At 40.0% G+C, this 14,833-nt stretch overlaps 1 protein-coding gene across 3 annotated transcripts; it reads right to left on the bottom strand.

The window, feature by feature from the left end:
* Positions 1-1,496: 1,496 nt before the first annotated feature.
* LOC144085819 (MSL complex subunit 3-like) lies at positions 1,497-13,651 on the bottom strand. Of its 3 annotated transcripts, none has more exons than XM_077615477.1 (14): positions 13,347-13,651; positions 12,710-12,792; positions 12,545-12,640; positions 11,546-11,637; positions 9,855-9,952; positions 9,612-9,740; positions 8,801-8,973; positions 7,313-7,471; positions 7,010-7,239; positions 6,833-6,922; positions 5,205-5,350; positions 5,015-5,114; positions 4,853-4,937; positions 1,497-1,707 (listed from the first exon to the last, which is right to left on the bottom strand). In XM_077615477.1, the coding sequence occupies exons 1-14, from the start codon at positions 13,443-13,445 to the stop codon at positions 1,608-1,610; spliced, it is 1,680 nt and encodes a 559-aa protein (XP_077471603.1). In that variant the 5' UTR covers positions 13,446-13,651; the 3' UTR covers positions 1,497-1,607. The 3 variants fall into 3 exon arrangements, with proteins under 3 accessions (XP_077471603.1, XP_077471611.1, XP_077471619.1); XM_077615485.1 differs by having other exon boundaries at positions 5,205-5,314; XM_077615493.1 differs by lacking the exons at positions 9,855-9,952; positions 11,546-11,637; positions 12,545-12,640; positions 12,710-12,792; positions 13,347-13,651 and having other exon boundaries at positions 5,205-5,314; positions 9,612-9,758.
* Positions 13,652-14,833: the final 1,182 nt, after the last annotated feature.

The raw sequence follows: 14,833 nt of genomic DNA, 5'->3' as shown, positions 1-14,833 counted from the left end.
TGCTCACCCTTGAGTCCTAACTTAGTTGAGCTATTTTCCAAGTCCTCACATCGATTCCTAACAACCAGATAACGCTCTGTCATACTCACTCATTTCCCAGAAACGAGGTTTCCCTCCACTCATTGGCTTCGTTTCTCCGCTCACGGGACCCCTTTATCTCCAAAAACGTCCTGAAATCCAATTGATTCAAAGGAGTGGGTTCCAGCTCAACGGACGTCAAGTCATGTTCGAAAGACGTCCAAGAAGAGTCCTCGGAGTACGAAAAACCGCCACCTGCTCGCTCCTCTTCCCACGAATTTAGCAATTCCACAAAACGGAACTTGATCTGAGGTAAACAGGATGATGGTAAGAATGGAAACATCTGCAAACGTGACAAAACAGATTGTCCAAACGAAGGGAAGAGCAGAAGAAAGTCTTATAGACGTTCAAAAAGCACAGAGGCGACCACAAAGAACCACCCTGAAAATTGCACGATGAGGAGGAAGCACCAGCACTTAAACGGCGACCCATCCCACCTCATCAGCCCTCACAATTGAATCACGAGCGAAAGGATTGAGACGAGTTTGCGGCCAGGATTGGATTGGCGATGCGTCAAGAGCTCGAGACTGGAGGTGTCTGCGGCTACATGATAGCAATAGCCGAGAGAGCTTCGTCTTGGGTTTCAGCGATAAGCGGTTCATTACCAGTATATGATCCACTCCTAATAACATTCAGGCTCACTGCATTTCCTCATTAAAATGACGAATGGATGGGTTTTAAAGCATAGAAAGATCTGATGACTGGAAGGAACTCATGACCAGAGGGGATAGCGACGAGAAATGGATAGCTTCAGGACCCAAAAGTGACGACAGGTTTTGGTGTACTGGAAAGTAAACATTAAATACTTTGATAGTTGTATAGTATATTACATTGTTGTACATAGTCAAGTTTGTACACTAATTAAATAGGATGTTGTCAAAGAGTATTCAAAAATAAATGATCAAGACTCACTCATACAGATCCATGATTATTAAAACTGTAATAAAAATTATGCATAATCTGCCTCTGCATAGTAGAAACCAATGGCATCATTAAAGGTGAGGACTCCAACAAAGAGCGTTTGATTGAATGAACACGAAAGTGGGTCAAAGAAGGGAGTAAGTCTCTAAGAACGTGATTTAACTGGGCAAACAAAATAAGCCCCACAAAAAAACTGAAAAAACCACCCTTTTGACTTAGAGGCGCTAGGAAGTGACTAAAAAAATGCTCCAAAAAATTACAAGGAATCTTCAGGAGGTAGAGAAACCATCCCCCATGCAACGTTTTCAGAAATTTGTTAATGGACATCTTTAACAAAGACCTTAAGGAACGTAGCAAAATAACCTAATTAGCACTAAAACTATAGTATGTATGCTCAATCTAACCAATTGGGATTAAATTCTTCCGTGTGACTGCGTTAAACAACTTCTGATCCTCAAAACTTTAGTGGACAACACAAGAAAAACGGAGAACAGAGATTTTAGTGTAGACATCTCCATACATTTTATTACTCCGTTTAAAAAGCCAATATCATGCTTAGAAGCTACGTGAAGACATGAAAAAGAAGGGCTAAGAACCTTGCGCCATTTTCAGTAAACAGTCCTTGGTTGCTTCATGTTATTGTAAGCCTCAGATGCCGACACATACGCAGACTCGGGAAAGAAATCTTCATGGAATTCAGCCAGAAACCTACAATGAAAAAAGGCAGGGAGTTGTTTCAAGTAGCACCTCGATACATCCACTATACGTAGTAGTAGTAGCAGTCGGTAGAATTATCGAGCTGTAGTAATAGCAGCGGTGGTCCGTGAATTTGCTAGCGACGCCTTCAGCAAATCAATCCAACCCTCAAAAACTATTTTATGGCTATAAAACCTCTACTGCAGCTACAGCTTACGACATGTAAAAAATAATCAATAATAACCTCATACAATTGAAATATTGTTTAGGAATATAGCCATATTTTGCTCACCAAAAATCATTTTTACCTGTCCACAATATCCATCCTCCTTTCTTTCCTCCTTCTTTTCTATCGCCATCGAAGCTAATGCTTAAAGTCGAGCCTATCCCGTCGTATTTCTGGCAAATGTTTTTATTCGATTTAGTGCTGAAAATGTTCGTTCCCGGTTGTGACAGGCTTGCTTGCTTTGGAATTGTCCGACCTTTCTTAATGATGTCCAAATTTTTTTTCTTGAAAAGTCCGTCTTGAAAATGGCTTTGACAGTAAATCTGCAAACAAATCTATTTCTTCTCCTCCTTCAGCCATTGCGGGTTGACAAAACCACTATTAAATCAACAACAATATATTTGCTTGTGCAACTCGCTCCAGATACAGTTTGATAGCTCTGGCTAGTCCACTCTATCACTAGCCAATCATAGTTGGTGAAAGCGATGACGTATCCCTACGCCTGCGAGAAGGCCTTGGTGTCAACAAATCGAATTCTGATTGGTTAAAGCAAGTCTTATCGACGCTTGTTTAATGCAGCAGAGCCAGCAGAACTGATTGTGAAGGCCTTGAGGCAGATTTGTGACCCTGGCAACAAATAATGGTTGAAATGTGATTGGCTAAATGCTTCAAAATGAAAACACACATCTGGAAGCAGTGCAACCATGGGGAAAAGCAATGAAAGGAAGCTAACAGACAATTTGGAATTATTTAATAAGTATTCATGGACAAAATATAATTAACATCAGTCTGTGATTCAGATATTTCTTAGGCCAGCAGATAAGGCCTTGAAGGCCCTGATGGCACACCACTGAGTAGTAGTATAGTAGTGGTTCGGAGTTGTGTAATACATCAATTAGATGGAGCTGTGCTAAAGGGAATCTAATACAATGATGAACCAATATAAGGCACAAATTGGTATTTTGAGAAAACTATTCTTTAGTTGCACCTTTAGTCCAGAAAATACGGTACTCAAAATGCTCAATAACTGCAGCTCTGATAGGACGAGATCCTTTTAATGCACGAATAACTGCAATGGCCTTATTGATTTTTTGGACTACCTATTTAGCCTCCAGCACATGGTGGAGAAGTGTTGGGCCCAATGCCCCCCTACGAAGGAACACTTAGCAGATACAAATCCTCCTCTATGGCCATACAGACGGAACATGACCAACCAGCGGTAAGCATGAACCCACCCTTCCCCGACCCCTCTCCCTCCCATCTAATCAGTAGCGGGGAAAACTAATCCGGAATCTTCTTAGTATCCGCTACTCGGCCAAATCCTCTAAATCTTGCCATCTCATCTTAGCTCCACCGGTCCTCCTAATCTCAATGCAAACAAATTATACTCATCAGAAAAGAACGGCACAACGTTTTGATGACAACGTTCAAACTGGGCGACTCGACGACGTAGACGGCGGGCGACTCACCTTGTTTCCGAATGAAGAACCGAAAAACCTGAAAAAGTGGATGGACGTCCAAGCAGTCTAAATAGGTTATAGATCCGCTTTTTAATTTCAGTGTTATTAGTAGTTATATGCAAGTTTACGGTGTTTAAAAAAATAAAAATAAACACATGCATTTTAAAAATGCTAATTTTTAGACCAGATTTGGCTCATCCATCAACATCGGTGGCAGCAAACGAGTTAAATCGCGGTTTTGATTTCATGTACGTCAAAATCTAAAACACGATACAGTAAATCCAGGGGTGCCAGTCTCAGTCTGCAGAAAGTCCCCACCTTATGGACTTCCAGTGTGTGGCTCCAGTTTTTTACCTAGGTCTACAATGTCTTCTGTGTCTGTGCTTGCTACTATCTTGCTACTGCAAGCAAGGGAATTTCCCGAATACGGGATGAAAAAAAGTTCTAATCTAATAGCAAATTGAGAAAATGCATTGGATCAAATACCGCACAAAATTCTGGTTTTACAGCGGCCACCCAAGTTGAAAAAGAAAATGAACACATTTAAATCTGTATGCAGATTAGGACTAAGCTGCCTCTCAGGCAAAACAACCCAGCCACGGGCCGAAATGGAACTTCCTGTGAGCAGCTTCCGGCCCGCAGGCTGCACGTTTGACACCCCTGACTTACTTTCGTTAGCATGAAAATCAAGGCGATTCTATCACATTTGACTTGTTTTTTTTTTACAGCCTGTTATTATTTTTTCGTGTCCTAGTAGCATTGGCTCTCTAGGACAGATAAGTTTATCTGCTCCACAGCGCAACGAGGTGGCGGAGGGCGGTACTGCGTAGGTTTGATTAGAGACTGAGAGAAGCAAATCCCTTAGGTTTGGGAGCGGCTCAGCTGAAGATCGCGCAGGAGGATTTAAAGATTAGACTCCCTCCTCTTGTGTAACACCCACTCATCTCCCGCCCGCTAACACATGCTATGTCCCTTGCTACGATCCACTCGTGCTCCGATTTCCTTGTACTGCTCCTTGACTTTGGCTATTTCTACTCATTCATATGCAGTTATTTATGTCCATGGAAAAAATAAAAATAAAATAATAATCCCCCGTCTGGATTTTCTATTTATGATGCATTGGATTTCGTGACGCCCCCAAGCCGATCATCACTAAAAATAATAATGTAATGAAAGGAGTTGTATTGTAATGTTGACGATGTGAGTGATGGTTTTTCTGGGCTGTCCCTGAAGGCAACACTTGGTGCAAGAAGGGAGAGACGGATGACTTGGTTGGTTTGTTTTCGTTTTCAAAAGTAGAGATCTGTGTTTTCAGTTGCGGTAATAAGTACCACAATATTTCATTATTTTAACCTATTTTACTTTTTCTTTTTTAAATAAAAAGTATACAGAAATTCCGGTTATGTTGCCAGCAGAGGAACAGAACTAGGTTATAACTCCTGCAACATAGAATTATTAGCATTTTTTTTACCTGAGAAAGAGCTCCAGATGTTTGACCAAAGCTCTTAAATTCCTCTCAGGAATCTGCATCTTCCCAAGGATCTCTGGCAGCTTCACTGAATAAACAATGGAGACATGATGAGACGCCACAAAAGCACCAAAAGCGAGATTTCCATCAATCAATCCAACCAACCAAAAAGTCGCAAGAGGTGCTGTACGCCGTATAAGTAGGAAGGTGGAGGAGGCTGGTCATTTAGGGGATAATTATCAGGGGTGAGCTTCCAACTCAGAACCTGACAGACCAAACGGTGGGCAAAAAAAAATCCACGTAAATCAATTGCTGTCGTCTTACACAAAACGGCCATGACGGTTTATTTTGTCACCTCATTAAGCTCGTTATTTCGCCGGCTCTCCAGGCCGCGAAAGGGTCCGCTTCGCTCTTTGCTCGGTGTCAAGGGCAATGGCGAGGACGAACCACTGTGAACTGGAGTTTCTGTATGAAAAGGATGACTGATTATATGCTGCTTATCTGAAATGAAGCAAGCAATGTGAAGAAAATGTCATTCATTTGAGAAAACCAGCCCACAATGTAGAATTCATCAGATGTGTTGAAATGCAAGTAGTCTTGCGCCACCTTTTGGGCTAAATATAGTACTGCAAAAACTCCCATCTTAAAATACTTCCATTCACTTTCTACTAATACACATACCTGTCAACAATGTTCCCTCTAATTTTTTGTTTGTCCGGGCAGAAAGACAACCTCCCTGAGCACACCGAGTACCGGTGTGAGCAACATCATCATTGCTCGCTATGGGCACACACCAGTATCACACCTGCAATAAGCAGGTGTATGTCTACTACACATAATTGATTTAGTAATAATAAAATGTAATGATTAATATCTATGAATAGGCGGCCCGGCGGATGAGTGGTTCGCGCGTCGGCCTCATAGCTAAAAAATAAAAATGGGATTTTATTTTGTGCGCTCCATATGATTTGCTGTGCGCAAAGAAGACGAGAGTAGTGCGCAATTGCACACGCACGCAGCTTAGAGGGAACATTGCCTGTGACGTCTTTATATTCATGTCCAAGAGTACCATTGGTGGCTATTTTAATTGCTGGTTAGTTTTAACATGAAACCCTGCAGCAAAATGTTGATAATAGAGCTCCAGAAAACTGTAAAAGGCTCAAATAAGACAGAAAACTGCTTTCTCCTGCAGTTCCGTCTGATAATGAGCAAGACAACTGTCGAGTGCCTACTCAAGGACAAAACATTTTTTTACATTTATCTACCCGCTCAAAATATCAGAGTTGAATATAACGAGAATATTTGCTTTCCCAACACTAAAACCCAAAGACTTATTTTGACATGGCGTTGCCTGCTGTGCCATTAATTCATTTTTTTTTCTGTCTAATCAAAGTGCCTAGTCCAAGGGCATAAAAGTTTTGTCTTTCAGTTTGAGTGCTTTTTTTTCTCCATTTTACCCAGGTCAGGAGGCTCTGTTTTTGTAAAAGGGATTTTATTTTGTGCGCTCCATATGATTTGCTGTGCGCAGAGAAGACGAGAGTAGTGCGCAATTGCGCACGCGCGCAGCTTAGAGGGAACATTGCCTGTCAAATGATAATTTTTTTTCACGGGAGACGTATCAACACAAAACTAGTTTTGCGATAATATTAAGAGGAAAAAAAAGATTCTCTTAAAGATTTTGTTTGTGTTGTTAAGTTTTTTTTCACGAGAGACATATCAACACAAAACAGCAAATGGCTTACAATTAGGAGTTTCAAAAAAAAGTCATCAATTTACCTGATTATTGCCATTTTGTTGCTTATTTTAGGGTTGCATGAACCAAAAATTGTTCAGGGTTCGCCAGGCATTCCAAATTTGGCCATGTAAAGATGTTGTGTTGTCATACGTACATAACAGAATTTGGCCACGCTTGACAAAACACGGCCGGTCGAAACGCAGCATGAAATACTATTCGTGTTGTGCCACATATTTAAGAGCTCTTACTTCTGTCAAGGTTGAGGATGAACTTGGATTGCGGTGAGCTGTCGATCAAGCGTCGTTTGAGTTGCGGGGACGCTGCAGAACTGCCTCCGCCTTTGCCGTAAACCAAAATGAGAAAGGTTTTACACCTAAACGTTACCTTGGATCACTAAAAATCCGATGAAATGTACATTTATTTACCTCCACTGCTGCCTTCGGCCGGGCGTTCTCCCCCGGGCGTGTTCCTGGTGGACCGCCTGAGCGACTGGGACTGGTAGGAGATACAGTCCATGTCAGGATGGCGACGGCGTTTTGGGGTGGGAGCGGTGGGCGTGGCGGTGGAAACGTCACTCAAGGCCGGCTGGCTGTCCGTGGATTGTGGCGTGGGGGGGTTGTGACCCGTCGGGCTGGGACTACGCTCTCGCTGGGGGCTTCGAGGAGAGGCAAAAATGAGGTCAACGCGCACGGTACGTTCCTATGTCGCCGTGAGAAGTTGACACTCACTTGGCGGGGCAGGGGGATCCTTCGTTAACGGTCAGCAAGAGCCGAGAAGAGCTGACCTTCTTGAACTGGGCCTGCTCACACGGATAGAGGAGGATCATTGGTAGAGTGAAGTCGAATGTGATCCTTAGGCCGTCCACCATTTCCTTGCACAAGTCCTCACTGCAATTAAAAATTAAATTAGTTAGTTAGTAATACAATTGTTTCTTGATTTTCTCCTAAACTGATTCAGCAAGGTATTACCGTATTTACTAGCATATAACCGGCCCGCGTATAAGCCTATATATAAAATTTTATAATTTCCTTAAAATTACCGTGTATAAACCGCACCAAAAAATTGCCTTAGAATTGTTGAATTTTACAATTTCTCGCATAAAATTGCCATAAAATTGTTGTATTTTACAATTTCTCGCGTAAAATTGCCTTAAAATTGTTAAATTTTACAATTTCTCGCGTAAAATTGCCTTAAAATTGTTGAATTTTACAATTTCTCGCGTAAAATTGCCTTTAAATTGTTGAATTTTACAATTTCTCGCGTATAAGCCGCGCCCCGATTCACAATTTTGGCTTCCATATTCATGGCTTTAATAGGGAGTACAACTGTGTTACTTTGAAGAGAAAATCTTAAGAAAAATCATTGCATGTGGTATTTCTAAGATACTGTATGAATTAAAAGCACATGACTAGGGTCAGTATCATAAGGAAGTTAATATGCCTGTCTTTGTAAATGCTAAATATCAAATTATTCAATTTGGAAAAAGAAATAAGTCTATCTAGATGAGAACCTGATGCTTTTTAATTACAAAAATTCCAATTTTCTTACCAGAGGTTTAAGATTTTGTGGCAGCTAAATTGCTTCTATAACGAAATATCTCGATATTTTTCGATGGTTCATATTACTGCAATAGTTGTCACTTTCGAACATGAAATAAAAAGAAAAAAAACAAAGCGGAATTTTGTTTTATTTCATAATCACAAATGTACAATCATTTCCTTTCAAAAAGGAAGTAACGTAAGCACAACCAGGAAGTGTGTCCATCGCGGTATATTTTCCACCAAGTCTCTGGGTGCAATAATAGCATGAGATACACATTACGCAGGTATCAAGGCTGATATTTTAACAATCGACCGCAAAACCTTCGATCTTTTCACGTTTTATGCAAGATCCGTTTTTCCCCCCTTAAATTTCATTCATAGACGTCAAAATAAATTTTGTTTAGCGTTTTATCTATTGATCTTTTCTCTATTTTGAAATAAATGACCGTATTGGCCGCATTGTCTTGTTATGGCGTTTCATCTTTATCACCTTGCAGTTTCGTGCATGTCGTCTTTTTATGTGCATATAAGCCGCACCCTCGATTCAGTCATCATTTTTTTGTCCGACAAATGCGGCTTATACGCGAGTAATACGGTACGGTAAAATATTACTTCAAAGATGAATCCATCACCTCAAAAACCGATAGCACCAGCTATGAAATCATTGATACGTACTTCTTCTCCGGGGGGATTGGCTGCGGACTGGTACTCTGCGTGGTATTCTGCTGCTGCTGCTGCTGCTGCCGCCTGTATCGCTCGTTGGCCATGAATGCCTTGTTGATAGCAAAGTGCTTCACGTAGGACTCCAGGATTTGCACCACGTTGGTCCGGCAAGGAACCATCACCAGCTAAAAAATGAGGAAAGTGTTTTAATAGACTCCACGCGACTCTGCCTCCAAGATATTTTTTGCAAGGATCTCATTGGAATTGTATCAAACACACCTGGAATATTTATATCACAATGGCAAAAAGTGCACTAAAGAAAAATTTGCATGTCAACTATGAAGTAGACCTGGCCCAATTCGTTTAATCCTTTTTTAAAGCCCTTTAATAGTAAGCACTGGTTATTATATTAAGGTTTATTTGTTTTTTCCCACATAAGTGATTCAGAGGATGTATGAATTTGCTTTTCGTATTTCCTGTATTTTAGGGACTGTAAGAAAGGACTCTAATGAAACAAATTGGGGTGTGTTTGCTTCAGGTTGCAATGTTGGTGTATGTTTACTAAGCTGTCCGAATTGGCGTTTTTGTTTTCAATAGTCGTTGTCCGTGCTTTCAGTTGGAAATAAAACATTGAAAAGCAAAACTCTCCAGCAATAATGGTAACTATAGAATCTTTTTTTTTATACACTTTACTTTTCTTGATTTAGACTTTAACAGTCAAATCCAATGCAGGCAAAAATGTGGAAACAAAACTTCCAGACTCCCTGCGTTACACAGTAGGTGTCCACAATTATGTATTTGTTTTTTAGAAACAAAAACAAACCTTTTTCCTCTTATTGATGTAAAAACAGTCATCCTCCAACTTTTTCTTGAGAGCATCTGGGATATTGATGTCGACATGCACTATCCTCTCCTCACTTTCCCTTTTGACACTGAGATCCGGTTCAACTTTCTGCAACAGCAACATCATAATTTTAAAATGACAAATTCATTTGAATAGCATAACACACATCTGGTTGAATTATATTCAATCTCTGAACTCCCCGAGTCTGAGATCATCATTCACCATTTTGTTGACGACTTCGGAAAAGGTGGTGTCTCCGCTATTGGAAGATTCTGCTTCAGAACCGTCACCCTCGCTGCTGCCAGAAGAGGAAATCAAGCCTAGGGATGAATAAAACATTGAAGAAAATATTTTGGGACCATGACAATATAATTGATTCGCTCACATATTGCCATACCGTGTGCGGTCGATTGGTCGCCGGTCTTTTGGTCGCCCCGACCGCGACAATGGGCGACCAAAAGATCGGCGACCAGAAGACCGGCGACAAAACAAGGTAAAATAACAAGGTCTACGCATCAATAAAAGCCAACGATGGCCATGAGCAGTTTCACTGAGCTGACGTGTGAGTGTATAAGAGTTTGTATGTACATGCGTTGTCCCTTTAAGAAGCTATGTCAGTCAGGGTCTTAACAAGTTCTCCAACAAAAAACAATAAAAGTCCGAGAAATTTGGAGCTTTTCTTTAGCCTAATAATTACTAGGGCATTAAGTATGACTAAATAGTAATTCGCAGTTTGTATTTAGGGAATTTGAGCAACGATTTAAATGGTAATTATCAATAACCTTCCGGGCGACCAAAAGATCGGCGACCAAAAGACCGGCGACCAATCCATACTTGGCATCCTAATAGGGTCACTGTTTTCTCAGGTAACTAATGGGATGCTATCAAAACTTTTCCACCAGAGCAAATTATTAATAGCATCTATGTAGACTCGGCCATTGACGGCGCCAGGCGTCCAATCCCTTTTGACTGGGAGTGGTGAGAGAACCGCTGTCAATGGCAGTAATCAAATTGTCATCTATGGTTGTCAACTGATAAACCAAAAATAAGGTTTTGAGTCATTTAGGTGTTGGCAGCTAGAAGAAATAATCACGCCCCACAAAACAGCTATTCAAATGAAAACAAACTTTTTTCAGCTTTTAAACTCCGAAAACTTCAATTTTTCAAGAAAATGTATTCATAATAAGTATACAAATTATCTCAGAAAGCTAATATTGGTATGTTTGGATGGGAAAAGGTCTACACCACAGGTGTCAAAGTGGCGGCCCGGGGGCCAAATATGGCCCGCCGCATCATTTTGTGCGGCCCGAGAAAGTAAATCATGAGTGCCGACTTTCTGTTTTAGGATCAAATTCAAATGAAGATTATAGATGTAGTATATTATATTTCCTGATTTTTCCCTTTTTAAATCAATAATTGCAATTTTTAATCCATTTTTTTCTTTTTGTGTTTTTAGTTCAAAAAGCATTTTGGAAAATCTAAAAATAAATATATATTAATAATATTTTCTGTTTTTCACTTTATTGAACATAATTTAAAAATATTTAGTTTCCTTTTGAAATGAGAAACAAATGATTAAAAGACGTTTGCCCTTACTAAGAAAAAAGCTCAAATAAACATTGTTTTGGATCTATAAAAAACTGAATATTTAGGGCTTTTGATCCAGTTCTTTTAATCAGATTAAAAATATATATCTAAATATTATATCTAAAATGGTCCGGACCACATGAAATTGAGTTGACGTTAATGAGGCCCGTGAACCAACCTGAGTTTGACACCCTTGTTCTACACCATCAGAAAAGAAGGAAAGAGAACCTTCTTCATTTATTATAAGTAAAATAACATTTTTTGGAAGCATAAATCCTCGCAGCCAATGTGCACTCTCCCGATCAAATAAACAAACTACAACTTACACGTGTCATCGCTGTCGTCCTCTTTAGGTAGAGTCTTCAGAGACGGTTTAGTACCAGAAGGATGTCGCCTCTTTGCCCATCCCTTTTTCTTCCTACCACCGAAAAACAAGACTTGAGAATTAGTCCACAGTGATTCATTTAGGCCAGCACAAAAAATAAAATATATGAGAAACACTGATTTAGTTAAATACAGTGGTACCTCGACCTACGAGCAGCTCTACCTACGAGATGCTCGAGATATGATGAAAATTTTGATCAAATAATTCGCCCTAGATACGCGAAAAATTTCAAGATGCGAGAAAGCCAGGTGGCCATGACATGAGAGGCTGTTTATCATTGTAGCGCACTGTCTTTTTTTGCCGCATCTCTTTCGTGTATAACAGATATCTACGAGCACTGAACGGTTTCTTTCGCCTACACATGGACCAGGAAACGCACAACGCGCATGCGCGGGCAAAAATATGGCTTTCTGGGTAGCGAAGTACACTCGTGCACACAACACCGATAGCCAATGGCACCCTTTCTCAGAATAAAACTTCATTACCCACAATCAAAACGTGGGTAGGAGGTTGCATCTCCTGTTTCCCCCCTTAGCATGTTAGCTCCCGTTGGCAGAGCGATCGCTAATTCAAGACTACTTCTGGTTGGCAAGTGGTTGTGCGTTATCCTATTGTGAGGAAATTTGTGTGCATCATTTTCGGAATATTTTGAAGGGAATAGTACAACAGCAAACAGCCCATCGATAGCGAACGTGAGGGTGGAGGCGTGGAAAACAGCTAACCCGCCCAGAACGAATGTAAAAAATAAATAAATAAATAAATAGAATTAAGTTTTGTGTAAAGTTACATTAAACGTATGTTTGAGTGTGTCTGTATATATTAATGCAAGTTAATTTAAATGTGTTTGTTCCGTTACGAGTGCGTTATCGTGGAATTTTTTTTTATTTGGCAGATCCAAGCCACTGCTCAGTATATACCGTAAACCTAAAGTGAGACTTACATGCGACCAAGAGCTTCACTCGCCAGTTTACGTTGCAATTTACGGCTTTCCTTCGTGTCTCTTAGGACATGATCCTCAGCAGCCCAGCGATCCCAGCTAGAATGAAACATTTTAAGGGTGCATGATTAATTGCGTCAAAACTCTGTGTACAGTGTTTTGCATTACCTTCTGCTCCAACCGTTAAAGTGAATCAAGTACTTTGGAATTCGCCTTCCATGTTCATCCTTGCCTATTATTAAATCAAGGACCTGAAACATAAAAAATATGCTATACATTAGGCATAAAAATATTAAGACAAACCAGATTTGACATAATTTTACATCAGGGCTGCCATAATTATTTTTTGATGGTCAACCAATCATCAATATTTTTGGCGATGAGTTAGATGGCCTGTGAAAACCTGTATATAAGCCTCAGGTTTCAAAGTGGAGGGGAAAAAAAGGAATAGCTTGTAGTCCAAGATTTACGGTAATTTATGGATACAACGGTATCACTGTTTTCCAAAGAAAACTTCAGAAATCATAAAATATAGTATTGTTTCATCATTTTTGCTACTTACAATACAATTAATAAAGCTTACCTTCTATAAGAAATCTAGGTATTTAGTTAATGGTTAAATTGCTCGCTTCAAAACATATTTTCATATTTCATATTTTAGAGCTGAAATGGCGTCAACATAAGGAAAGTGCATCTGGTTCTGAATACATATTAATTCGGCTAGGCATCAGAGCGTGTAGGCACTTTAACCCTGAAATTTCAACAAGAAAAAGTAAAATTGAGAAGGTAAACTACTATAACCAACCTTAGCGTCATACAAGACTTTAGCCTTGGTTGGATCGGGTTCAAAGCACAACACTCGTTCTCCTTTTTGGAATCTAAATCTAATGCCCCGTGAATTCATTTGTTCATGGTTCCCTGTGAGAATTGGGGTATCAATCCGAAATCCAACATATTAATCAAGGAATCCTCTTCCAAAAACTCTTGTGAGGCGTTTATTCCTGTTTTTTCGTGCCAAAGAAACAAAAACGCGCGATGAAAATCGTAGCTGTTTCAAAGCATTGGTGTTTGTGATGAAGCACATCATTACTTCCGGTGTCACAACCCGGAAATGCTTTCTCCATAGACTTGGAACATAGTGTCTAATAGATAGAATACATAGACTAATACATAGACCACATATGTGCCGATAACGTGGGCGGCTGCCCTCTAAACGTCGTTGACGCCATATTGGGTGGGTCAGATAAGCGCAATACGTAATTGAAGAGCCGTCTTCATTTTTAGAATTGTCGAATTGTTCCCCCAAAAATCTTAAAGTATTGGTACTGAATTGTTATATCGGGATTTATTTTTGATAATAAAGATATCAATAAAAAAATATTAATTTAATTTGGAGAATTATAGTATTACTTCATTAGATGCATGCTAGTCAAAACTGTTAATAAAATATATGCAAGGAAGTCTTTATCAGCGATAACAGCGTCAAATAAAACATTATTATCATCTTTTGAAAGGTATACATTTTCTTACTACTGTCAAACTTTGCTATCGTCACTTTGTGCAGGTATAACAAATGTTTTGACGTTGTGCATTCCAGAGATTTTTCCATTCTCCGCCTCATATGTTTGCTTTAACAAATGGAACTTGGCAAGAGGCCATTAGTATAGTGTTTCATGTTCCAGAAGTAGGCCAATCAGTCAGTTGATTTCTTTTGTTTCTAACCTTTTGACCCTTTCGCATTCATATCTGTCTGACGTTCTCGGACGACGCAAAGTTCCACTGACCCCGGGGCATCAAAGCGTGCCTTTGCAGCTGTGGCGAATCACTCATTCTTCTCTATAAGTGCTTTCAGGCTGTGTGGCTCAATGTGGAACAAATACTACTGCGCAGGGACGGGAATTAGGGGGGCCTGGGCGTGCGGCTGCACCCGGGCCCCGGCCTCTAGGGGGCCTAGTCTTAGTAAAAGTGCAAAGGAGGCGTGGTTAGGTAAGAGTAAAAGTATAAAACAACAATATAATGATGTGCAGAGCAACACTTTTTGTTTTAATGCTAAAATATGATAGTCCACCAGTCTCCTCATTCCCAGTCATTATTGGAAATTATTTCACTAGCCACTAGAGGGCAGTGTCTACTTTGGGGAGTTAAATAATAGTATACAGAGAGGGCTTTAAAAGTCCAAATAATAAATAGAGACCATAAAAACACTGTCCCTACATTGCGGTTATTCACCGATTTGAGTAGTTCTTTGAACCTATAAACTGTGATAAATGAGGTATTACTGTATAGTCAACA

Source organism: Stigmatopora argus, chromosome 1 (assembly GCF_051989625.1).
Source record: "Stigmatopora argus isolate UIUO_Sarg chromosome 1, RoL_Sarg_1.0, whole genome shotgun sequence".
Lineage (NCBI taxonomy): Eukaryota > Metazoa > Chordata > Actinopteri > Syngnathiformes > Syngnathidae > Stigmatopora > Stigmatopora argus.
This window is presented reverse-complemented; position numbering and strand designations above follow the sequence as displayed.